The following is a 27,534-nucleotide window of genomic DNA, read 5'->3' as shown; positions in this document are numbered from 1 at the left end:
GTGCGTTCTTCTTGGAGGCTCCCTTGCTTTCTGGGCCGTGACCTTGTTCAAACTGAACCCCATGGGTCTCCCGTGTGTCACTGAGCTCTGGCCTGCCCACTGGCCCGCCGACTTCAACACAACTTGACGGCTTCCAGAGTCTCCTGAAGGAAGGGCTCCTTTCTGACTTGCTTTTTTTTTTTGAAGCTTATTTCTTTTGAGAGAGAGAGAGCGAGAATGCCAAGCAGGCTCCATGCTGATAGCAGGAACTGAACTCACGAACCACGAGATCATGACCTGAGCCGAAATCAGGAGTCGGACACTTCAGCTGAGCCACCCAGGCGCCGCTGACTTCTTTCTAAAGAAGTTAGTAGGCAGAACAGTCATGCGTAGAAAGCCATGCTAGACTTATTTCCTTGAGTCTAGAAAAGAGGCCATTCTATCTCGGTTGCGATATCATCGGGCATGTTTGGAGCCCTGTGGGCTGCTCCCCCCACCCTGGGAGCCCAGGACACTTGTAACGCGGTCTGGGGGTATGTGTGACAGGAACCCCAAGTACTGCAAGTAAGGGTCATGCTTTCACGCTCACGGACCCACAGACCAGCTAAGCTGGACCACCAGGCTGCATGAAAGCCAGGCCTGAAGCCGGACTCAGAGATGAGTGGTCCCGGGCCCGGAATGAAGCCAGGACGGACTCGTTCTCTCCTTTGTTTCCCTCCGTGCACGTTTTACTCGTGCAGCCCCCCAGGTGAACGGGGAGGTGAGCTGTGGCCCGCGACAAATGCAGCGATGGCCCCACGGCTTCGGGAACGAGCCCTGGGGGAGCAGCCGTTGGTGGCGGGGCCGTCCCGGTGGCCTGTGGAGCTCAGGTTCGCTGTCGGGAAGGGTGGCCAGCACGGCCGGGACGACACAGTGACAGCACGGGCCCCCCACTCCTCTCCACGCCCGTCCGTCCCCCGGCCCAGGACAGAGCAGTGACCTGACTGGGACGGGGCTGGACGGGGCTTAGTTTGTGAAAACCAAATGACCACGGAGCCAGTTAGTTGGTAACCTGCCCTTTTTTTGCATTTCAGTTTCCCTGGTGGCGCGACCTGCGCGGGGGGTGAACGGTTATGGGGCCAGTGGGGCCGCTGCCACCAGACTTTCCTGCAGGAAATGAATCTTATTTCAGTCCTTAGAGAGAAGTGATCTCTGCATAGAAGTTTTTTCAAGTCCCTCCCTTAAATGTGTCCTCGTGATCGTAAGGCTTTCCGAGTTCAGACGGTTCGCACTTAGCAAACCGTGTGCCAGCCCTGACCCAATGACGGGAGCTTTGGAAGGCAGCGTTCGGCGGATGGTGACAGGCAGCAGAAACCGGCACAGAACAGTGACTTCGGCTGTCGAAAGCCAGGACCCAACCTCACGGGTCCCTACCACCTCTCCCGCGTGTCCCACGTGTCCCCTGGAAGGTCTTGCAGTGGGGAACGCGTTCCTCCCAAGCAGCCCGAACTGGACTAGGCTGCCTTTGTCACCTTATATCCTTGTTCATCGACACGGAGTTTTCTTCTAGATGCATCTAACTGAGATAACCTCACACTCTTCTCAGCCAGCCGGCTAGCTCAGAAGTGAGCCCGCTTTTCTCCCCAAGCACCTGCCTCCGGCTACCAATGAGCTCGTTAACCCGTGTGCTTCTGACTCACAGAAGCACATTAGGTTTTTTTCGGGGTGGGGGGCGTAGGAGGGAGAGAGAGACAGTGTGAGCTGTAAGCAGGCTCCACACTCAGCGCAGAGCCCGATGTGGGGCTCGATCCCACAACCCTGGGATTGTGACCTGAGCCACCCAGGTGCCCCAAAGCACATTAAGTTTTAATTCTTACACGTTCGCTCATTTGTTCCTTCAAAATCCTGTACTTGCCGATTGTTAGCACTTTTCAGTTTGTTCGCAGGGAAATAACTTTGTGATGATGAGAGGGAAAATTATCTGTAAAATACCGGAATACTTTTTCTCCTGTAACATAGTCTTTGTTTAAACAATATAGCACAACATTTTAAAAACTTTTTTTTTTTTTTTTTTTTTTTTTTTTTTACTAAGGCACATGACGTATAGAAAGGTTGAGGTACAAAATGCAAATTTCTGCATAAGACTTTTAAAATAATCGTTTTGGAAAATGAAGGTGAACATCATCTTCCAGAATATTCAGCTTTTAGCTTGTTTTTTCTTTTGGACCAGTTCAACCAGCAACTTGTATCTAGCGATACAGTCTTCCTGCAGGAAGAGAAAAAGAGAGGTGAAACGGTTATTTCCACAGATCAGCGTGAGCGTCGTGGGCTTCAGCCGCGGCCTGTGCGGGGAGGCGGCCTCGTGAGCGTCCGCTCTGCCCACGGCCGGCCTGCAACTGGCTGGACGAGCCCCGCGGCCCGCACACATGGGCCCACGCGCACACGCCAGGGCCCCCGCCGGCCGGGGCCCACGTGCTGCCGGGTGCCCCCGGGCCAGTGGCAGTCCTGTGAGGTGCAGCGTGGGCCGCTGGCGTGAGGGGCCCGTGCTGCTGCGTGTGAGGCACACCACGGGCATCACGATGATGCCTCTCAACTCGCTAACGATAACGAGCAGCTTTCACATTTCCCTGTCATCGCGCGTCCCGTCAGAGCAAGCGGACAACTTGAGGCCGGCCGGCCGGCCGCCCTCTTATTCCATCTGGGTTTGCCTCTCCTTAAGGGGCCGTGGGGACCCTCCCGTGGTGGCCGTGTCGGCCCAGCCCCCAGGACCGTGGCGGGGAGTGCGCCGCCCAGATCCTGCCCGTGGCCGTGGCCGCTGGGGGCGAGGAGTGGGGCGTAGAGCAGAGGCGGGCGGTGCTGGGGGGCCTCACGCTCTCCTGTCCATCATGAGGTACTTTCCAGAGTCCGTTCCCGTTTCTGGCCAAGAGATACTCCCCTCCAAGGCGTTGGAAGCCTTCACTAACTTAAGGTCTAGGGCAACATGATCGCTGCTCCCTGGCAGATGCTTCTATCAGCCGGGGACACAGAGTGGGTGCTCATGCTCTTCCTAGGGTTCTAGCTCAGGAGTGGTATGAGGGATGCTTCTAGAAGTGCCTCTCTGGATCCCCAACGATCACGCGCATGGGGTCAGTCTTTAAAATACCAGCCTTTTCTTAATAGCTGTGCTGCCCACGGGTGAGGCCCCGGGCATGATGCGGGGACTTCACCGGGGACCACGGCGACCCAGAGCGCTGAGCCGCAGGCCTCAGGCAAAGTCCCCTCCTTCAGGCCCAGCATCGCCAGCGGCTTGCGGGCCACGTATAGGGACTCGCTCCCTAGCAGACGAGTCAGCAGGCCACCTCTCCGGGAACTGGTTCCAATGTCAAGGCTTAAGGGGAACACTTGCGGGACAATAAAAGGGCTGCTCGTGTCCGGTTCAAACGGGAGGGTTTCCAAACCCTGAGGCAGTGAGTTTCTGAATGTTCTATCCTTAGGAATCCACGGTTCCAGCTCCTTCATTTTAAGCCAGTGTCAATTCATCACGCATGTAGATGCCTGTGTCCTGACAGATGCTAGGGAAATTCAGGGAAAATAATTACTTCTGGCAAACCAGTTGGAGAGGCTGAGAGAATCTGTGTTTCTCAAATAGATCAACTGCTAATGGTTTATTTTTCTCCCCGGGAATTCTCAACTTCATCATTTTAAAGTAGGTGATAGATAACTAGACCTGTACACACGGGGACATTTATGGCCACAAGCTAGATTTTCCAACATAGAATTTCAATTAAAAAAAAATAAGAATGTAAATGAACATCAATGTGCCCAGAGGCTACTGAGTGACAGGCACAGGAGGCAGAAGAGACTCGTTCTTCTGATTTCTCTGCGTTCATTGGTGCCTCAGATTGAGAGTATAGCGAGGAGGGAAGAAACTCAGGAGATGGTGTGTGTTTCGAGAAAGGCCCGAGTGGGAAAGCTCACACCGTGAGCCCCGCAGCATGAACTGGCAGACGGAAGGCAAAGGCTGGGGTGAGCGCTGGCTCTCTGTGGGGCACCCCGTCTGCCCGCTTAGCTGGGAACTACCTGTGGGGGTTTGTAAGCAGATACCGAGAGCCGAAAACAGGGAAAAGACTTAAAGTACAAACAGTCAAGGCTGCAGGGTGGGTTGAATCCTAAATGTCATCCCTTCCCCGGGCTCCCACCCCCGCCGCCAGGGCCTCGCCAGTCTGGTGCAGCTGCTGAGTCCAGAGTGATGTGCACTGCGGACCCGATGACCAGCATGACACGGGCCGCCACGCGCTCGCCCTGGGGTAAAGGCTCCTTGCAGAGCTGGAGGGAGACCTCCCCCGACTCTGGTTCAAGGGAGCCTCCGCCCGAGGGAGGGCCTGCCGGCCGCCAGGGCTGCTCCCGCTGCCCCAGTGATGAGGGTGCGGCCCAGCCACCCCCGTGCTCCTCTCAAACTGCCAGACTGGGGCGAATGCTCCAGAAGGTTGGCGGGCTTGTTGTGGGTGAAATTTATCCTCTGTGTATGGAATTTTGTGAGGAAAACCAACCGGTCTGTATGGCCTCCTTAGAATCTTGACCTCATTCATACACACTAATCAATCCGGTGCACAGACTGAACATGCTCTTAGAAGTGCACCGGACGGTCACGCAGACAGGGGTCGCTAGAGGGGTGTGCGTAAGGTGGGGAATTAGGTTGAGCTGGCCGCGCAGGTCTCGTTCTTCCCCCGCCTCACCCACCTTACTCTTAGACGGGACACATTTGGCTATTTTGTCCCAGCGGTCCGAAGATCCCTTTGGGTACTGCTGTAATGCTAATTCCAGAAGCTTCTGTTGACTCTGAGTCCATGGCTCCTCGGCAGCACGAGTTCTCTCTTTCTTCTGGCTCTCCTCATCACTGGATTCGTTTTGTTCTGAAATATCGAAGTCCTTCTGCCTCTTTCCTCTGAACTTCTCCTCGGGCTCCGCCCTCTTTGCCGCCTCAGGCGGCCTGGCCGGCCTCCGCCTCCGTGGCCGGCTTTCCGGAAGCACTGCCTCCTGCTCGTAGTCATCTTCCTCCTCCTGCTCGTCCTCCTTGTCTTCCTCCCCGGCCTGCCGTGCATCTTCTCGCTGGGTGATGATGTCATCTGGCAAGGCCGTGGCGGCCTTGGTGGGCCGGGGATTCTGGGCTGTTGACTTGAGTTCGGAGAGTCTGACCATTCCTGTGAGGAAGGACACACTTTATCACACAGATGGAATGGCAAGGTCAGTGCAGGTGACAAGAGTAACAGCAGCTGTCACCAACACAGCAGACAGTGTGGTAGGTGCTGTGCACCTACGATTCTGCTTAATTTTCACGCTATTCTAGAAAGATAGGTGTCATTATCCTAATTCTACAGATGGCAAAAATCAGTCTCAGAGAGCAGCAGAGGTGGGATTTGAACCCAGTTCTGTCTGATTCCTTGTCCTTTGTCCTTTCCAACGCTCTGAGGGACTGAGGGCCACGTACAGAATCAGGTTGTGGCCAAAGAATGCAAAGTGGCTCTTTGACACTTTTTAGATAAGGAAGGATGTTCTTTACGATCCGGGACTGGGACGACTCATTCCATTAGCGGAGCTAAAATGGATCTGTCTAAACTCGCGCTGTGCTCACACCATTGTAGGTGAGCCACCGACGCTGTGGGACGTGCTGTCTGCTCCAAGCTGCTTCCAGTGCCACTGTGCCACCACGTTGGCCAGTAAAGAGCAAATGGACTGGCTCTCAGGCGCCATCTCAGGGATGCCCCTGAATGTTCAACCATACGTCTCCTGTTCTGGTCACTTTTTACGCCCCCCCCCCCCCCCCCCCCCCCCGCCAATGCTCTAGTAAGATCCCTATCTGTGCCACAGTCTACACCACACTGCCTTTTCCAGAGTGTCTTGCAGGAAGGCCTTTTCACATGGCCTCTCACTGCCCATTTTAGCCTCTGTGCCAACAAAGAATTGTGTTCGCAGAACAGGAATCTGGAAATGCCTTCTTTCCTGAAGCCGGCAGAGCCCCACATTGAATCCCTGCTGGGGACGGCTTTTTGAGATCTCCGGGTTTGCTCACCTGCATTGCTGTCTTTGGGACTTGTATTTAAATTAAGTTAGAAGGTTTTAGGAAGTATTCTCTTCCTGGTTCCAAGCAAACAGTATGGAGACTCTAGCAAAATTCCAGTTAGTCTTGGAGGAAACATATTTTGAGAAATGTGGGTTCTTGGGAAAGCTGCTGCTCTATTCTGAAAGATGGCTCCGTGTGCGTGGTGCTGGCAGGGTGGACCGCGTGGGGGAGCCGTGCACCGCGCGTTTGTGTGGCGTCCAGAGAGTTCCCCCCTGCGTGCCCCTCCCCCAGTACTAGCAAAGAACTAGGTTTTTAGGGTTTTTAAACTTATCAGGTCCATCTTAGCACCCACCCTTACGAAAAGGGATTTATGTGGGAGAAGTCACTTTAGCTCAGTGGGGCGAAGGGGGCACTGACTCACCTGGGGAGCAGGTAACTGAATCCTTCAGTTGCTTGGCTTTGGTTGTCACCTGTTCCAAAATATAAAGGCAGCGAAGTCTTACTTTCCACATATCTCTTGTAGGTCAAGTGACCTATTTCACGTAAGGTCCATGTGAATGAACCGGGTTTACTGAATCTTCGGCCTAGAAGGACCCTCGTTCATCCATCCACTCATTTAGTTAAGCAACAAGGAAACTTTTGTTTGACTATCATAAACGGTGGAGAAATTCAACTAATGTTTTAACATAAAAGTCTATCTTTTCTTTGCATTCAAGAAACCACAAGAGCATAGTAGGCTAACACTAGAGTAGGAAGAAGAAAATACTTCCTAACACAAGACCCACGAGACGTACGTACATGAGTGAGGGGCCACAGAAATAGTTTCGTTCGGTCGCTGTTACTTCTTTGTTCTCTGTATAAATGGTATCACATCATTTGTCTCGTTCTATACCTTGCTTTTCATTTAACAATGTCTTGGAGATCCACATATAGATTTCTTTTTAAATTGATATAAAATTTACATACAATTCAATATACAGATTTTAAATGTACAATTCAATGGGTTTTGACCCCCCAAAAAAGGACCTACATAACCATTCTAATTCTAATCAAATTATAGAACGTTCCTGTTATCCCAGAAAGTTCTCTTCTGCCCTTAAGTTAATCTCTACTCTGCCACTGACAACACTGTTCTGATTTCTTAAAATACAGGATCAAAATTAATTTAAAAAATTAAAAATGGTTGATTGCCCAATGAATTTTCAATCAAGCCATCCTTTCCCCACTTATTCGAAATGTTAACTTTAGGAGCGCCTGGGTGGTTCAGTTGATTAAGCATCTGACGTTGGCTCAGGTCATGATCTAGCGGTTTGTGAGTTCGAGCCCCGTGTTGAGCTCTGTGCTGACAGCTCAGAGCCTGGAACCTGCTTCGGATTCTGTGTCTCCCTCTCTCTCTGCCCCTCCCCTGCTCACGCTCTGTCTCTCAAAATAATAAATGAGCATTAAAACAATTAAAAGGAAATGTTAACTTTATTAAAATTAGTGCCACTGTATACGTGAACTATTTTTCTACACTTTGTATTCTATCCCATTAATGCATGCATATTCTTGAATCAATGTTTCGCTGCTTTAATGAGATTTGAAAATAAAACCTCAGAAAGCCTGATTGCTAAGAACTCAGGTAGACTCATCTTGGTCCCACCTCTTCTTAGCTGGGTGATCTTAAGCAATTTCCAATCCTTTCTCTGTGTCAAGAATTACCCTCTGTAGTATGTGGATAATGCTAGTAATACCATTTGCCTATTAGGTTTTAAATTTGAAATAAGCTCTTAGCAGGATACCAAGCAGATATTCAAGTCTCAGTAAATACTACCTATTATAATTGACATGGGTCATTTGTTTTTCATTCATACAAAGGACAGAATTAGAGAAAATATTTAAAGCCACTTAGAAACACTCTTCAATTTTATTCCCTACCTTCCTCTCTTTCCAGATGACCTTGTTTCTTATTTAACGTGAGAAAAAAGGAAGTTCTCCAACATGAGCCTCCTTGCCTTCCAACTTTCTCAACTCAAAATTCTTTTTTTTTTTTTTTTTTTAAATTTTTTTTTTTTTTCCAACTTTTTTTTTTTTTTTTTTTTTTTTTTTTTTATTTATTTTTGGGACAGAGAGAGACAGACAGAGCATGAACGGGGGAGGTGCAGAGAGAGGGAGACACAGAATCGGAAACAGGCTCCAGGCTCCGAGCCATCAGCCCAGAGCCCGACGCGGGGCTCGAACTCACGGAGTGCGAGATCGTGACCTGGCTGAAGTCGGACGCTTAACCGACTGCGCCACCCAGGCGCCCCTCAACTCAAAATTCTGATTACATCACTTTATATCCTTCCTATCTTTTATCCCCAATCAAAGAAATTATCTTCCTTCCTCTTGAACTTTCCCAGAACTATGCTCCATCTATTAATTTCCTTTGCATTCTTTCTTTTTTTCTTTTTCTCTTTTTAACGTTTATTTACTTTTGAGAGAGAGGGAGAGACAGAGTGTGAGCGAGCGGAGGGAAGGGCAGAGAGAGACACACACAGAATCGGAAGCAGGCTCCAGGCTCTGAGCTGTCAGCACAGAGCCTGACGCGGGGCTCAAACTCACGAACTGGGAGACCATGACCTGGGCTGAAGTCAGATGGATACCGACTGAGCCACCCCGCGCCCCTAATTTCCTTTGCTTTCCTCTTCACCTTCTCCCTGTCTGTCAGCTGTGTCCCATGATTCTTCATGCTGAGCTCAAGTGGCCTCCACTCCAGAAGGTGATCTTCCCTTAAGCTGTCTTTTCTACTCCTTTTGGCTTTCTCTTTCTCTGAATGTTCCTTCACTGCCCATCCCACCCCCCACCCCATATAATGCTCCTCAACATTCCATCCTTGCCATTCATATGTTCTTTCCATTTTCTCCGTTGGTGTCTCATGCCCCTGGTTCAGTAACACTTTTGAAAAGGAATGATTAACCTGTATGTCTAGTCCTGACCTCTTCCTTGGAGGGGCAGTATAACAGAATTGACCACATAGCAACAATGGGCCATCAGATCGAAAGGGCCTTCGTCCACATAGCAATAAGCTTTCTTTGTACCATGCGTTGTTCTAAGATATGTGTCTGTACAAGTATTCCTCACAGCAGCCATAGTAGGTAGGTATGTAATATCACCCCCATTGTACAGAATCCGAGGCTCACAGGGCATAGAGAACATACGCAAGATTAAAAGGCTAATGGGTAGCTGAACCCAGACAAGTTGGGTTCTGAAATCTTGTCTCTCAGTCCCTGTAACATGCTGCCTTTGGAATCCAAATCTCTTGTTGTATAGATGAGGACATGGGCGATGCTCTCCTTCCGCTCTGCTACGTGACTGCCCTCTTTAACTGCCACTGAATCTCTTATTTAGCGATCTCCTAGTTCCTCAAACCAAACTAACCGACTTGTCTGCTTTTGCTTCCTTTTCTTGATAGAACTGTCATCCCAGTCACCCAGGCTCACGACCCGAGTCCAGTTGTGGACCTTTGCCTCCCGCCCCCGCCAGCTGCTACACTCTCCACAATGTCAACCCCGTCTGTTCCCTGCTCACAAATCACACCTCCTCTCTTAGTTCTTCATTCTCCTGTGGCTGGATGAATGTAACAGCCTTCTAACTGGACTCCTACTTACTAATAATTTTTATAGATTAATACCCCTAAAGCAGAGTTCTGATCAGATTCCTTTCATGGCGCATCACTGATTATATAATGTTTAATTCTTTTTTTTTTTTAATTTTTTTTTTTAACGTTTTATTTATTTTTGAGACAGGGGGAGACAGAGCATGAACAGGGGAGGGTCAGAGAGAGGGAGTCACAGAGTCTGAAACAGGCTCCAGGCTCCGAGCTGTCAGCACAGAGCCCGACGCGGGGCTCAAACTCATGGACTGTGAGATCATGACCTGAGCTGAAGTCAGCCGCTTAACTGACTGAGCCACCCAGGCGCCATATAATGTTTAATTCTTAACCTGACATGCAAAGAGATCCACAATTTGTGGTCTGTTCTCTTTCCTGTGGTAGCTTTCCTTTGAGCAGAACTGAATAATTAATGCTCCCCCAGACAGAAATTTCCCTACCCTGTACTTTTTGCCATCCTTAACATTGCCTGAAACAATTTTCCTTTCTTCATCAACCCTCCCCTTAAATATCTCTCTAGAGCCAAACCATCCTTCAAGGTACTCTCAGGTGTAACTTTCTTCTTGAAGACTTCCTGGTGTTCACTACCAGGGTGACCAACTCTGGTGACAATCCTTCTTCTCTCTCAATTTCTATTGTGTTTTTTAAAGATTTAATTATCTTTTTCTCTTTTGTCACATAGTTCTATGAATTTTATTTATTTATTAAACTTATTTGAGAGAGAGAGAGAGACAGAGAGAGAGAGAGACAGAGAGAATGAGTTCGAGCAGGGGAGGGGCAGAGAGAGAGGGAGAGAGAGTCCCAAGCAGGCTTCACATCCTCAGCACGGAGCCCATTGTGGGGCTAGATCTCACGAACCTGCGAGATCATGACCTGAGCTGAAATCAAGAGTCAGACGCTTGACTGAGCTACTGAGGCACCCTAAACACACTTAGAGGTTCAAGTAACTACCACCACATCTAAGATGTGAGATAGTTCTTTTTTTTCTTGGACTTGTTTTCTTATTTAACAAAACATTTTGGAGATTATTACAGAATAGTACACAAAGATGTCCTTTGTCTTTTTTTTTTTTTAAATAGCTTAACTGAAATGTAATTCACATACCATACAATTCACCCACTTGAAGTGACAATTCAGTGGTTTTAGTATATTGGTATGTATAACCATCATCATGGCCAACGTCAGAACATTTTCATCACATCAGAAAGAAATGCAGTACCCTGTAGGTATTGTCCTCCGTTCTCCCCCTCCTACCCCGTCACTCAGCAAACAATAAACAACCATAAATCTACTTTCTGTCTCCATAGATGTTCCTGTTCTGGACTTTCATATGGATGGAATCATATCATGTATGGATTTTTTTGTGGCTGGCTTCTTTCCCTTAGAGTAATGTTTTCCAGGTTCATCCACGTTGTAGTATATATGAGTACTTCATTCCTTTTTGCTGAATAATATTCCACTGTATGAATATACCACATTTTGTTTATCCATTCATCATTTGATAAACATTTGTGTTGTTTTAGTCTTTCCGGCTATTATGAATAATGCTGCTGTAAACATTTGTGGATGTTTTTGCTTGGGCAAACTGTTTTCATTTATCTTGGGTATATACCTAGGAGTGGAACTGTGGAGACATATGGTAATTCTATGTTTAACTTTTTGAGGAGCTGCCATACTGTTTTCCAATATGGCTGTACCATTTTATATTTACACCAGCAGTGTATGATGCTTCTGATTTCTCTACATCTTGGCAAACATTTGTTATTATCCAACTTTTTGATTCTAGCCATCTTAGTGCGTGTGAAGTAGTATCTTGTGCTTTTGATTTGCATTTCCCTAATGACTAATGATATTGAGCATTTTTTCATTGGCCGTTTTTATAACTTCTTTGGAGAAATGTCTATTCAGATCCTTTCTCCACTTTTTTAAAAATTTGGGTGATTTCCCTTATTATTTAGTTGTAAAGAGCTCTTTATATATTTTGGATAAAAGCCCTTTATCAGATAAATGATTTGCAAATATTTTCTCCCATTCTGTGGGTTATCTTTTTACTTTCTTAATGGTGTCCTGTGAAGCATGGAGTTTTTAATTCTGATGAGGTTCAATTATAGTTTTATAATTTTATAGTTTTTAATTATAGTTTTAGGTCTTATATTTACGGTAATATTGCTATCTTGACAATTAAGACTTCTGATCCATGGACAGGGGATATTTTTCCACTTCTTTTGAACCTCAATTTCTTTCAACAGTGTTTTGTCATTTTCAGAGTTTGTACTTCTTTTGTTGAATTAATACCTAAGTATTTTATTCTTTGTGATGCTATTTATGAATGAAATTATTTTATTAATTTAATTTTCAGGTTGTTCACCGCAGGTTTATAAAAATAAAACTGAGGGGCGCCTGGGTGGCTCAGTCGGTTAAGCGGCCGACTTCGGCTCAGGTCACGATCTCGCGGTCCGTGAGTTCGAGCCCCGCGTCGGGCTCTGTGCTGACGGCTCAGAGCCTGGAGCCTGTTTCAGATTCTGTGTCTCCCTCTCTCTGACCCTCCCCTGTTCATGCTCTGTCTCTCCCTGTCTCAAAAATAAATAAAACGTTTAAAAAATAAATAAATAAAACCGATTTTTGCATATTGATATGTATCCTCCAATCTTTACTGAAGTCATTAGTTCCAATAGTTTTTTTTTAGTGAATTCCTTAGGATTTTGTATATATAAAATCATGTCATCGGCAGACAGGGACACTTTACTTCCTTTTCAATCTTATTTTTTTTCTGCCTGACTTCCTTGACTAGACCTGTAGTTCAATGTTGAAAAAAGTGGTGAGAGCGGTCATCCTTGTCTTCTTTCTTATCAGGAAAACATCCCCTCTTACACCAGTAAGCTGATGTTAACTGTGGGTTTTAGCAGACACTCTCAGGTCGAGGTATTCTCTTTTATTCCTAATTTGGTGAGTGTTTTTATCATGCAAGGGTGCTGGCTTTTGTCATATGCTTCTATTGAGATGATTTGTGCTATTTGCTTTTTTATTCTATTGATACCATGTCTTTAATAGTTGATTTTCAGCTGTTGAATCACCTTTGCATTTCCTGAGTTAAACCCTACTTGATCAGGCTATCAAATTATTTTTATAAGTTGCTGAATTTAGTTTGCTGTATTTTGTCTAGGATTTTTGCATTCATACTCATAAAAAAATTCGTCTACAGTTTTCTTGTAATTTTCTGGTTTGGTATAAGGCTAATAGTGGCTTCATAAAATGAGTTGGGAAGTATTCACTCTCTTCTATTTTTTTTTTTAATGTCTATTTTGAGAGAGAGAGAGAGTGAGAGAGAGAGAGCGAGAGCACACGTGCACTGGTAGGAGAGGGGCACAGAGAGAGGGAGACACAGAATCTGAAGCAGGCTCTAGGCTCTGAGCTGTCAGCACAGAGCTCAACACAGGGCTCAAAATCATGACCTAAGTTGAAGTCAGAGGCTCAACCAACTGAGCCACTCAGGTGCCCCCACTCTCTTCTATTTTTAGAAAATTTTGTAAAGTACTAGTATTCTTTAAATTGGTAGAATTCAGTGGTGAAGCCATCTGGATCTGGGCTTTTCTTTGTAGGTAGGTATTTTAAGTACTTGTTCACTTTCTACACTTGTTATAATTTCAATTGTCTATTTCTTCTTGATTCAGTTTTAATAGTTTGTCTTTCTAGGAATTTGTCCATTTCATCAATATCTATTAGAAAAATAGATATCTGGGGCACCTGGGTAGCTCAGTCGGTTAAGCACCTGACTCTTGATTTCTGCTCAGGTCATGATCTCACAGTTTGTGAGTTCCAGCCCCACATCGGGCTCTGAGCTGACAGTGCAGATCCTGCTTGAGATTCTCTCTCTCTCTGCCCCTCTCCTGCTCATGCTCGCTCTCTTTCAAAATAAATAAGTAAAAAAGCATTAAAAAATAGGTATATAATTTCTTGGCATATACTTGTTCCTGGTATAGTATTCCTTTACAAAGCCCTTTTTATTTCTATAAAGTTGGTAGTAATGTCCTTTTTCTCATTTCTGATTGATTCTAGCAGTTTGAGTCCTTTCTTCCCCTGTTGGTCAATCTAGCTAAATGTCAATTTTATTGCTATTTTCAAAGCATCAACTTTGAATTCACTGATTTTTCTCTATTGATTCTCTAGTCTCTAATTTCTGCTCTACTGGTTATTTCCTTTCCTCTGCTTGTTTTAAGTGTAGTTTGTTATTTTTCCAGTGCCTTAAGGTAGAAGGGTAGATTTGGGATCTTTCTTCTTTCTTAATAAAGGCATTTAAAGCTATAAACTTCCCTCTGCGCACTGCATTAGCTGCATTCCCTAAGTTTTGGTGCATTAGGTCTTCATTTTCATTCATGTTTAAGAATTTTGATTCCCCTTGTAATTTCTTCCCCCCCCCCCCCCGTTAACTTATTTCTAATTTTATTCCTTTGGGATCAGAAAACATATTTTACATTATTTCCATCCTTTGAAACTCATTGAGGTTTGTTTGACCTGGCATACAGCCTGTCCTAGAAAATGTTTTATGCATCCTTGAGAAGAACATATATTCTCTTGCTGAATAAAGTGTTCTAGAGATATCTTTTAGGTCTAGTTGGTTTGTTGTATTGTTCAAATCTTCATTGTTGATCTTCTCTCTAGTTCTACTCACTATTGAAAGTGGGGGTATTAAAGCTTCCAATCATTGAATTGTCTCTTTTCCTTCCTCCCTCCCTTTCGTTTTTTGTTATTTTTAGGTAATCTCTACACCCAACATGGAGCTCGAACTCATGGCCCGAGATCAAGAGTTGTACACTTTTGTGACCGAGCCAGCCAGGCACCCCCATGGCTCATATCTGTTGAAAACTGAACGTTTAGATAATATGTGGCAGCATTTCTGGTTACTGGTCTTCCCTTGCTCTACTCCCCACCCCCTCGATTACAGTTGTTGTTATTTGCATGTTTGTTCATTGGATGGCTCGATTATTTTAGTGAAGTCTATGCCCCTCTGTCCCCTGTGTTAAGCCTCTGATGTTGTTCCTCAGGGAGGTGCAGGTATGGACAGGCCCAGTAATTCTGGATGATAGTGGTATTTGTAGGAATCTTCTTCTCTTTACCTGACCACACCGAGCTGTTAAAAACCACTAATTGCTGACAGATGCTCTACTGTTTACAAGATGCCCTGGTGCATAAATTGCTCTACAAACAAGTGAAATCAAATTGTGGCTCCTTTGAAGGAAAGTTTCTGAGGTCAGTGTTTCATATTTGTTTTGACCTCAGGAGGGCTCCTCCAAGAGAATGTATTCATGAGTGGGTTTGAGCATACATGGTTAGTTACTCCTTGTGCTGAGAGAATTCTGAATACAGTATATATCAAAATCTGGCCTGTCTACCACAGAAAACAAATAGCTGCTATAATCTGAGTCCTTTAAATCCTTAGCATCTAACAACAAAACTAATGGGATGTCACCACAGTTATCTTTGAACCATATTTTTCTCCCACTTAAAAGGCAACTTAGAACTTATTAGAAAAAAGCAAAGCACAACTGTGACTTTTCCAGTTCTATGTGGTAAAGGAGTTCCTTTAATATTCTAGCCTCTTTGTCAAGTTCACATTTCCTGGTGTCACTAAACAGTTGTATGACAGTGATTACAGCAACGATCCCCTTTTCTTGAGAATTTCTCTTCATTGGCCTTTGTCTCAGGAGAAAACATGTATATGGCAATAATCACAAAATAATTGTTGTGGGGGCAAGTGTGGAATCCTCAGCATATTATTTACGATTCTAAGCAGATAAAGATGTTTCTAAACAAGTGATGGTCTAATATAAAGCTTAAAGGCCAGGATGTCCCTGAGTATGATAGTAGGTCACCTCAGGAAAGTCAGATTATCTTTCAGTGACCATGGTCATCGCTAAATCCAATTTCCCCCTATGGATCTAGATGACTTCAATTCCATGGATGTCAATTTACTGTTGACAAAACTGTACTAAAATTGTAAGATGTTTACAGTGCACATGATAATTTTGTATTTACATCCACCGTGAAAGAATTTCCCCCATTGAGTTAATTAACCATATTCATCACCTCATGTATTGACTTATTTTTGGTGAGAACATTTAAGTTCTACTCTCTTAGCAAGTTCTAATTATATACCACAGTGTTGTCAACTATAGTCACCATGTTATACATTAGATCCTCAGACCCTATTCAGCTTAGAATTGAAAGTTTTTATCCTTTTACCATCCTCTCCCTATTTTCCCCACCCTCTAGCCCCTGGCAACTACTTTTCTATGATTTGTTTCTATGAGTTTGACTATTTTTTTGGCTAGATCATATTCCTGTGTGTGTGTGTGTCTTTATGTATTTGTATGTGTATATACACACATATATATAAAATCACATTTTCATTATCTATTCATCTGAAAGACACTTAGGTTGTTTCTGAACCTTGGCTAATTGTGAATATTGCTGCTATGAACATGGAATATGGTTATCTCATCGAGATCATGATTTACATTCTTTGGATAGATAGCCAGAAGTGGGACTGCCGAATCATATGGTAGTTCTCTTTTTTTAAAAAAATATCCAGGTGACTTTTTGTAATGTTTATTTGTTTTTTACGTGGGGGCAGAGAAAGGAAGAAAGAGAGAATGCCAAGTAGGCTCCATGCTATCAGCACAGAGCCCAACACAGGGCTCAAACTCATAAACCCTGAGGTCATGACCTGAGTCGAAATCAAGAGTGGAGTGCTTGACCAACTGAGCTGCCCAGTGACCTTGGTAATTCTATTTTTAATTTTTTGAGGAATGTACTAGTTTACGTTTCCACCAACAGTGTACAAGTGTCCTCGTTTCTCCACATCTTCACCAGCGTTATCTCTCTCTCTTTTTTTTTTTTTTGCTCTTGCATTATAGGAGTTCCTTATATATTTAAATATTAACCTCTTATGGATATGTGATTTACAGAGTATTTCCTTCAATTCCATAGGTTTCTTTTCCATGTTGTTGATGGTTTTCTTGCTATGCAGGTTTTAGATTTGATGTAGTCCCACTTGTTTACTTTTGCTTTTCTTGCTTTGCTTTTGGTGTCAAATCCAAAAAAATCATCACTAAAATTAATGTCAATGGGATTACCCCCCAGTGTTTTCTTCTAGGAGTTTTAGGGTTTCAGGTCTTCAAGTTCTTAATCCATTTTGAGTTGATTTTTGTGTAGGGGGTCCAATTTCATTCTTTTCCATGTGCTGTCCAGTTTACCAGGCACCATTTATTGAAGGGGCTGCCCTTTCTCATTGTATATTCTTTGCCAAAGATTAGTTGACCATATATGTGTGGGTTTCTTTGTAGCCTCTACCCTGTTCCGTTAATCAGTTTGTCTGTTTTTATGCTAGTACCATATTGTTTTGATTACTACAGCTTTGTAATATAGTTTAAAACTGAAAGTGTGATGCCTCCAGCTTTGTTCTTCTCAAAATTATTTGGCTACTGGTGGTCTTTTGGGGTTCCATACTGATTTTAGGATTGTTTGTTCTATTTCTGTGAAGAATGCCAGTGGAATTTTGATAGGGAGTATATTGGGTCTGTAGATTGCTTTGGGTAGTATGGGCATTTTAACAATATTATTTCTTCCAATTCATGAGTACAGAATATATCTCCATTTATTTGTGTCCTCTTTGATTTCTTTCATCAATGTCTTGTAGTTTTCAGCATGCAGGTCTTTTGTCTCCTTTGTTAAATTTATTCCTAGTATTTTACTTTTTTGATGCTATTGTAGATGGAATTGTTTTAAGTTCTCTTTCTGATAGTATGTTGTTCATATACAGATACACAACTGATTTTTGTGTACTGATTTTGCATCGTCAAAATTTACTGAAATAGTTGATTGGTTCTAACCATTTTTTTGGTGGGGTCCTCAGGGTCTTCTATATATAATATCATGTCATCTGCAGAGATGACATTGGAGGTGACATGGTCATCACCAAATCTCTCTCTCTCCTTTAGATCTAGATGACTTCAATAGCACATGTGCGTATTTAGTCTTGAATGTTTAGTGTTATTATTCTCACATATTCCATAATGAAAATTTCAGTTACTCATTCTGCTTTTATATCATGTGCAATTGTAGAAGATGTAGTCTCGTGCTCTCTCTCAAAAATAAACAAACATTAAAAAAAATTATACATGTGTTTTAACAGTTACATGGATTGTAGAATTGTAGGAAAATTTGCTTTCCCATGTTCTGATTCCAAGTAGGAAACATTTTATAATCCTTCTTCTTAATATAGCTATGGCTAAATTTATCTTTAAAATTCTTATGAAATAGGGGCTCTACAATCAAATCTGGGACATATGGCATAGGTTGGGATGGATGAAAAAAATCCAAAATAGGTTTTATTCCTTCTAGTGAAAACACTGATGAAAGTAAAGGAAAATTAAAATAGTAAAATGAAAATTATATTCCATAAGGTACAACTAGGATCAGAGGAGTATAAATATGCCACCATGTAACTCTCAATATACAGAAGAATTTTCCAATTTTCTGAGCTATATAAAGTGTATCATCAATTCCTGGTATCTTCAGATAACTCAGAAAATAAATGATGACTACTAGTGATAATCTCAAATCCTATTTTTCAAATTCTGGCTGATTTGATGAGATTTTAAGTATTACTCTAATATTAAAAATTGTGTAACTGAAGTTCATATTTTCATTCAGTTGTATTTAATTTTGGCCAACTCTCTAATATGAACTGAGCACTCATTATAACTGAGAACTACTGTACCTTTCAAGTACAGAGGACACTCTGTTATCTGAACATTAAATAAACTACCTGAGAATGTTTCCCACTGGTAGAAAGCAGTGTTCATTCTTTTCTTTTATCTTTATTTTTTAATGTTTATTTTTAAAATATAATTTATTGTCAAGTTGGCTAACATACAGTGTATACAGTGTGCTCTTGGTTTTGAGGGTAGATTCCCCTGATTTATCACTTACACACAACACCCAGTGCTCATTCCAACACATGCCCTCCTCAATGCGCATCACCCATTTTCCCCTCTACCCTGCTCCCCCCACCCATCCACCCTCAGTTTGGTCCCTGTATTTAAGAGTCTCTTATGGTTTGCCTCCCTCCCTCTCTGTTTGTAACTATTTTTTCCCCTTCCCTTCCCCCATGTTCTTCTGTTCAGTTTCTCAAGTTCCACATATGAAAACATGATATCTGTCTTTCTCTGACTTATTTCACTTAGCATAATACCCTCCAGTTCCCTCCATGTTGCTGAAAATGGCAGGATTTCATCCTTTCTCATTGCCAAGTAGTATTCATATACACATATATATTCAATATATTCATATTCATATTCATATATATGTACATATATACACATATATACACATTCAAATATATATGCGCACATATATATGTATACACAGCACATCTTCTTAATCCATTCATCAGTTGATGGACATTTAGGTTCTTTCCATAATTTGGTTATTGTTGAAAGCGCTGCTGTAAACATTGGGGTACACATGCCCCTATGAATCAGCACTCCTGTATCCTTTGGATAAATTCCTAGTAGTGCTATTGCTGGGTCATAGGGTAGTTCTATTTTTAATTTTTTGAGGAACCTCCACACTGTTTTCCAGAGCGGCTGCACCAGTCTGCATTCCTACCAACAGTGGAGGGTTCCCGTTTCTCCACATTCTTGCCAGCATCTGTTGTTTCCTGAATTGTTAATTTTAGCCACTCTGACTAGTGTAAGATAGTATCTCAGTGTGGTTTTGATTTGTATTTCCCTGATGATGAGTGATGCCGAGCATGTTTTCATGTGTCTGTTGGCCATCTGGATGTCTTCTTTGGAAGAGTGTCTGTTCATGTCTTCTGCCCATTTCTTTCCATTTTCAATCCGAAAAACTGGACTGTTTTTCAGGTGTTGAGTTTGGTAAGTTTCCTTATAGATTTTGGATACTAATCCTTTATCCGATATGTCATTTGCAAATATCTTCTCCCATTTCATTGGTTGCCTTTCAGTTTTGCTGATTGTTTCCTTTGCAGTGCAGAAGCTTTTTATCTTGATGAGGTCCCAATAGTCCATTTTTGCTTTTAATTCCCTTGTCTTTGGGGATGTGTCCAGCAAGAAATTGCTGTGGCTGAGGCCAAAGAAGTTGTTGCCTATTTTCTCCTCTAAGGTTTTGATGGTTTCCTATTTCACATTTAGGTCTTGTATCCATTTTGAGTTTATTTTTGTGTATGGTAAGAAAGTGGTCCAGTGTCATTCTTCTTCATGTTGCTGTCTAGTTTTCCCAGCACCATTTGCTAAAGAGACTGTCTTTTTTCCATTGGGTACTCTTTCCTGCTTTGTCAAAGATTAATTGGCCATACATTTGTGGGTCCAATTCTGGGTTCTCTATTCTATTCCATTGGTCTATGTGTCTGTTTTTGAGCCATACCATACTGTCTTGACGATCACAGTTTTGTAGTAGAGGCTAAAGTCTGGGATTGTGATGGCTCCTGCTTTGTTTTGCTTTTTCAGCATTACTTTGGCTATTTAGGGTCTTTTGTGGTTCCATGCAGATTTTAGGATTTTTCTGTTCTAGCTTTGAGAAGAATGCTGGTGCAATTTTGATTGGGATTGCATTGAATGTATAGATAGCTTTGGGTAGTACTGAGACTTTAACAACACTTATTCTTCCAATCCATGAATATAGAATGTTTTTCCATTTCTTTGTGTCTTCTTCAATTTCCTTCATTAGTTTTCAGCATACAGATCTTTTACATCTTTGGTTAGGTTTATTCCTAGGTATTTTATGGTTCTTGGTGCAATTGTAAATGGGATCGAGTTCTTGATTTCTCCTTCTGTTGCTTCATTATTGGTGTATAGAAATGCAACTGATTCTGTACATTGATTTTATATCCTGTGACTTTGCTGAACTCATGTATCAGTTCTAGCAGGTTTTTGGTGGAGTCTTTTGGGTTTTCCATGTAGAGTATCATGTCATCTGTGAAAAGTGAAAGGTTGACTTCTTTGCCAATCTGGATGCCTTTTATTTCATTTTGTTGTCTGATTGCTGAGGCTAGGACTTCCAACACTACGTTAAACAACAGTGGTGAGAGTGCACATCCATATCGTGTTCCTGATTTCAGGGGGAAAGCTCTCAGTTTTTACCCATTGAGGATGATATGAGCTGTGGGCTTTTCATATATGGCTTTTATGATGCTTAGGTATGTTCCTTCTATCCCGACTTTCTTGAGGGTTTTTATTAAGAAAGGATGTTGTATTTTGTCAAATGCTTTTTCTGCATCTACTGACAGGATCATATGGTTCTTATCCTTTCTTTTATCAATGTGGTGTATCACATTGATTTGCAAATATTGAACTAGCCCTGCAGCCCAGGAATGAATCCCACTTGGTCATGGTGAATAATTCTTTTTATATGCTGTTGAATTCAATTTGCTAGTATCTTGTTGAGAATTTGTGCATCCATGTTCATCAGGGATATTGGCCTGCAATTCTCCTTTTTTGCGGGGTCTCTGTCTGGGAGAAAGAGAGAGAAAGAGAGCACGAGCAGGGGAGGGGCAGAGAGAGAAGATGACACAGAATCTGAAGCGGGCTCCAGACTCTGAGCTGTCAGCACGGAGCCTGATATGGGGCTCGAACTTACAAACTATGAGATAATGACCTGAGCTGAAGTCAGATACTTAACCAACTGAGCCACCCAGGCGCCACTTTTCATTCTTATTATTTCTCCAATGTCTAAATTTTTCTATGTTTTCTCTGGACAGAAAAATATAAGAAATAATAAAAGTGCCCATCTTAACCATTTAAAAAAGAGTGTCTTGTGCTAACTTCCTGATTCGCTTTATAAGTAATGTAGATGTTTTGGTTATTGAGTTGTTGGAAAGTCTTATATATTTTAGAGATTAATTTTTTACCAGATATAAGGTTTGCAAATATTTTCCCTCAGTCTGTAGGTTACCCTTCACTCTTTTAATTGTTTTCTTTGCTGTGCAGAGCTTCTTAGTTTGATATGGTCCCACTTATTTTAGTTCTTGTTGCCTGTGCTTTTGGTATTATATCAATGAAATCAATGCCAAGACCAATGTCATGATGCTTTCCCCTATTCTAAGAGTTTTAGTTTTAGATCTTATGTTTGACTTTTTAATCCATTTTGAGTTGACTTTTTACATGGTGTAAGAGTCCAGTTTCATTTTTCTGCATGTGGATATCCAATTTTCCTAACATCATTGCTGACGAGGCTACTCTTTCCTCGTTGTGTACAGTTGGTATCCTTGTTGAAGATCAGTTAGCTGTATATATGTGTATTTATTTCTGGGCTCTCTATTCTGTTCCATTGTCTGCTCATCATCTTTATGTGAGTACCACACTGTTTTAATTACTGTAGCTTTGTAATATATTTTGAAATCAGGAAGTTTGATGCCTCTAGCTTTGTTCTTCTTTCTCAAGATCGTGTTGGCTACTTGGTGTCCTTTGTAGTTCCATACAAATTTTAGGATTGTTTTTCCTATTTCTGTAAATCAATAAAGCCTTTATAATTAAAAAAATGAAGAGTCAGGTAGGTATATATACACTGATACAGAAAAACACTAAAGGTAACATATTCTGTTTCCTTAGATTTTTAAAAATAGTTTTAAAAATCAAGATAATACATGTTCATAGCTTAAAAAAGAAAAGCAGTAACCAACAAGGGCTTACGATGAAAAGCAATGTACCCTACACCCTGAGGCAATAATTTATGTTCACAGTTCTTCTGAAGATTACAGTGTGTGCGTGTGTGTGCATGTGTGTATGCTTTGACTTAAACTTCTTTTTCCCACCTCTCCCAATAACCCTTGGACCAAACTACCATTATCTTTTGCCAGAACAGAACAACTGAAATAGCCTTTTACTTGGCCTGCCTTCACACACTTTCCCTGCTATGGTGTTTTCTCCACAAAGTAGTCAGAATGACCTGTTTAGATCTTACACTCCTTTACTTAAAATCTTCCAGTGCTGTAACCATCTCACTCAGAGTAAAATCCAGGATCTTTATCCTGGCCAGCAAGGTCCTATATCATCTGGCCCTCCACTGCCTCTTGTCCTCATCTTCTGTAATCCTGTCCTACTCACTCTGTCAGCCATATTGGCCTCTATGCTGGACTCTGCACACCCCACGGATGTCCTTGGTCTTAAAGCTTTTGTAAGTGCCTTATCCTCTACCTCGAACACTTTTTCTCAGACAACCTTGCTCCTTTACTTGCTTTGTGTCCCTGCTCCTATATTACCCATTTGAGAGACCTTCCTCAGAACCCCACTTTTAACTGCAATTCCCTTCGGTCTCTAACCTCTTAATCTGTTGTATATATATATTTTTTTATCTTGTCACTATCTACAATTTTCCTTTTACTCCATCCCCAGGTTCTTTCCACTGTGCTTTGCCACCATCTTTGGGGCTGTTGTCTTTGCCTGCAAGGTTGTAGCTTGGCTGCAGGCAAATTTTGTATTTCAGCTCAGTAGAAGGGAAAAGTGAATAAGAGCTCCTATGAACACACATCATTTCGATTATGTTCCTCTGAAAAGAAATTAGTAACTTAGAGCAGAGGTTTGGGGGACTTGGACAAATTGTTGCTGGGCAACTTGCCATCGTCTTCTGCAACTTGTTGATTTTAAAAATTGGAAAACCATCTGTTAAACACATAAAATGTTGCAAATATGAAAAGCCATTTTGTAAGATCTTATAAATTATGATCTGGTACATATTACTCACTGTAGAGACAAGTACTGTGCTGTGAACACACTTCTTGTGCTACTCAAAGGAGAATGGTCGCAATATCAAATTATTTGGCTGTATTACTCTACTTTCTAGTATACTTAAATTTAGACTTTGCCTTTTTTGTATGGTTTTCTGTTGTCTGTGGAGTTTCTGGTTGCCTTTTTCCATATATAAAAGTTTTTCCAGGTTTTCAGCCATACTATCTAGTCCATAAAATTTCCCTTTCTTTAAGGGTTGCTCTCAAACAATCCTTCATTCTCCTACTTCAACGTGAACATACAGTAAAACCTTGGATTGCGAGTAACCTGTTCTGCAAGTGTTCCACAAGATGAGCAAACATTTCTAATAAATTTTAACTTGATAAACGAGCGATGCCTTGCAATACGAGTAGTACGTATGCCGAACACCACACATGATCACAACTGAGCTAATGGTTCTTCTCTCTCTCTCACTCGGCATTGTGGGTGTTCATCTCCCATGCTCGGATGCTCGGTCTCAGACCGTGGTGTTTGGCAGAAATTAGTGATTTTTCAGAACATCGGAAGGTGCCCACACTAGTATATTTTTTGTCACTTCAAAGCACCTATGGACAGTCCTTTGCTCTTCCCCACAAGAGTAAGCTTAGGAATGCTTTGCTTCGTTCTAGGTCAGGCTGCCTGCAGATATAGACCCTTTCCTCTGTTGCCTTATTGTCAGTTACATTAAATACAGTATATTGCAAGTTTATTAATATGGCACTGTAGTCAACATCCACATGAGCATATACAACAGCCCTCATGCAGAAAAAGGTTGAAAAGAAAGTAAGAAGAAGGAGATGATTACAGTGAAAGTTAAGATGGTAATCACCAAGAAGTATGACTGAGAGATTCAAGTGGCTGAAACTGCAAGATTCTATGAGAAGTCTACATCTGCATCTGGTCTGCAGAGGAGGAGAAAAAGGTGGAGGAATCCCTCGCTTCAGATGAGATTAGGGAGATGTGTAAAATGTATGAAACAGAGCAAACTTCTGTAGAAAAGCACCATCCGAATAAGGCTGTAGCAGTACGAGCCATGAATCTGTTCAATGACAGTGCTAGGTCACATTTCTGCAAAATTCTCAAAAGGAGGCAAAAACAAGTGTCATTGGATAGGTTCCTTATTAAAGCTTCATGAAAAGAAAAAGATTCCACTGAGCCAATAGCAGTGATTCCATTAGTGATAGTGAAAGTCATCCCACATGATAACCCTCCTCTCTCTTGTCTCCCTCACACTAGTCACAAAGGTTCTGCAGGTTAATTTGCTTATTTTTCCTTATATGTTGTATTTTTTTTTTATTATTTTGTATTATGTTACAGTATTGTTATCATTTTTATAAGAACATTTTTGGGTTGTGGAACAAATCATCTGAGTTTCCATCATTTCTTATGGAGAAATTCACTTTGATATCCAAGTGCTTTGGATTACAAGAATGTTTGTGGAATGAATTATGCTCATAAACCAAGGTTTTACTGTATTGCGCTTTGGGCCTATTATATCACTGTGGGGTCTTGGGATTCCTGTTCATTGGGTTGGATCCTTGGATTCCATGTCTTTCTCTTTTTAAAATTTATTCAGCCTTTTTGTTTTTGTTTTGTTTTTGCTAGAGTACAATCTCAGGGAACTTTCTAAGAAGGAATAATGCTGAGATACTCCTTGCCTTATGTATTTAACTATCACAGTTGGTCTGTTCTAGATTCAGAGCTATTTCTCCTCAGAACAGTGAAGGCATTGTTCCCTTGTGTCCCAGAACCTAGAGTTGCAAAGCAATTTGATGTCACTCTGATTGGCCTTATTTGATGTTTCTTCTCCCTAGAAGCTTTAAAGATCTTCTGTGTAATCTCAGTGTTCATAAAATTTCCCAGGAGCTTTTCCATGTATCCAACTTGACTTTGGACAGCTCTTACAAACTGCTCTCTCTGGAAACTTCATTTCTGTTTACTGAATAATGTTCATGCATCTCTCATGTCTCTCTCTCTCTCTCACTGGAACTCCTTTTTTTTTTTTTAATTTTTTTTTTTTTTTTAACGTTTATTTATTTTTGAGACAGAGAGAGACAGAGCATGAACGGGGGAGGGTCAGAGAGAGGAAGACACAGAATCCGAAACAGGCTCCAGGCTCTGAGCTGTCAGCACAGAGCCCGACGCGGGGCCTGAACTCACGGACCGCGAGATCATGACCTGAGCCGAAGTCGGCCGTTTAACCGACTGAGCCACCCAGGCGCCCCACACTGGAACTCCTTTTAATCAGGTTTGGACCTCTTGGACTGATTCCCTGTAGTTCTTATCTTTTCTATAATAGTTTAACATTTTTTAAGTTCTGCTTCACAGTAGATTTTCTTGATAACCTTCAACCATTCTACTTCATTTATTTGGATACTTATTTTTGTCCTGATTTTTTCCCCCCACAACATCCTTTCCTTTTTCCTGTTTTATGAATTCAATACTTTCTTGACCCTCCAGATGCTAGAAGGCTAGTATAATTAACTAATTCTAGAAGGTTGGTATAACCCTACCTAAAGATATCCAATTAACAAAACATATACATATATGCAAGAATCTTAAATTATTAACTAATCAAATCCAGGTGTTTATTAAAGAAGAGTATTATATGACCAAGTAAAGTCTACCTTGGAAATACAAAGATCCTCATTAGGTCATATGAGAAGAATTGTATGATCATGTCAATTTATGTCAAAAAAGTATTGTTAGAATTTCGTATCTACTCCCGAGCACAACTGTAATGAATTAGAATTAGAAAAATGGAATAAAATTTCCTCAGCGTAATAATATATCTCTTATATCAATGACTAATATTAAAATTAATGGCCAAACATTAGGTTTTTTTACTATAACGTTGAACAAGAAGTCTGCACTAATCACTATTACTGTAATATGATATTTCTCTGGAATAGCTACGTAATACAGTCAAATAAGAAATAAGATAAAGAAAATGCCAAAGTATATGCAGATGATAGGATGGTCTATCCTAAAATTCTAACGAATTAACACAAACTCTATTTGAAATCAGACCAATATGTAAGGAGGCAATATACAAAAATCAGTGCTGTAGCACTTTTCACTTATTTGGCAGGCAATGATAAAAAACAAATAATAACATCCGGGGCACCTGGGTGGCTCAGTTGTTTAAGCTTCTGCCTTAATTTCCGCTCAAGTCAAAGTCTTGCCTTCGCGAATTCAAGCCCAGTGTTGGGCTCTGCACTGGCAGTGCAGAGCCTGCTTGGGATTCTCTCCCTCCCTCTCTCTAAGAATTAATAAACTTAAAAAAAAAAATAACATTCAGTGTTGGTAAGATTACGAGGAAGTGACCTCTCTCATATACTACCATTGGCATTGTGTATTGTTATAACCTCTCTGGAGCCCAATTTTAAAAAGTCCTAAAAACATCCATATATATATATATTTTTTTAGTTTACTTATTTAGAGAGAGAGGGAGTGTGTGTGTGTGAGTGGGGGAGGGGCAGAGAGAGAGAATCCCAAGCAGGCTCCATGCTGTCACTGCAAAGCCTGACACAGGACTCAAACTCATGAACCATGAGATCATGATGTGAGCCAAAATCAAGAGTCAGATGCTTAACCAACTGAGCCACCCAGGTGCCCCAAAACATCCATAGCCTTGAACCAAGCAGCTCTACTTCTAGAAATACAAGCTACAAAAACACAAGTGGAAAGTAGAATGAAAAAAAAAAAAAAAAAGGACAATCCCGTAAAACAGCAAAAAAGGAAGCAATTTAAATGACAATCAGTATGATACTCCTTAATTATATCAAAACAACAAAGTATTCTGTGTTTAGAAAAATGAAGTGTCATGAAAGGTAGCTCATGTTTCATAGTGAAGTGAAAAGGACAGGATACTGATTAATAGTGTTAAAATTATATATACTCATGCCTAGAGGAAGACTAAAGTCTAGAATTATATATGACAAATGTTTATAGAAATAATTTTTATTATGGCTGATGAGATAAATTTTTTTTGAGTGTATATTTATTTTTTAAAGTTTATTTGCGAGTGCGTGAGCACGAGTGGGGGAGGGGCAGAGAGAGTGAGAATCCCAAGCAGGCTCCACACTCTCAGCTCAGAGCCCCACGTGGGGCTCGATCCC

General features: G+C 41.9%; 1 protein-coding gene across 1 annotated transcript in view; it reads right to left on the bottom strand.

The window, feature by feature from the left end:
- Window positions 1-1,803: 1,803 nt before the first annotated feature.
- Window positions 1,804-27,534, bottom strand: part of DNAJC1 (DnaJ heat shock protein family (Hsp40) member C1) — a 219,854-nt gene continuing 194,123 nt past the window's right edge. The window contains exons 10-12 of the mRNA XM_058681748.1: window positions 6,420-6,468; window positions 4,678-5,138; window positions 1,804-2,224 (exon numbers count right to left, since the gene is read on the bottom strand). Of these exons, the coding sequence (XP_058537731.1) occupies window positions 2,156-2,224; window positions 4,678-5,138; window positions 6,420-6,468 (579 nt within the window). The 3' untranslated portion in view covers window positions 1,804-2,155. The remainder of the gene's footprint in view (window positions 2,225-4,677; window positions 5,139-6,419; window positions 6,469-27,534) is intronic.

The sequence above is a fragment of the Neofelis nebulosa genome, chromosome 8, assembly GCF_028018385.1.
Source record: "Neofelis nebulosa isolate mNeoNeb1 chromosome 8, mNeoNeb1.pri, whole genome shotgun sequence".
Taxonomy (NCBI): Eukaryota; Metazoa; Chordata; class Mammalia; order Carnivora; family Felidae; genus Neofelis; species Neofelis nebulosa.
Note: the sequence above shows the minus strand (reverse complement) of the source record. Positions and strands in the feature narration are given on the sequence as shown.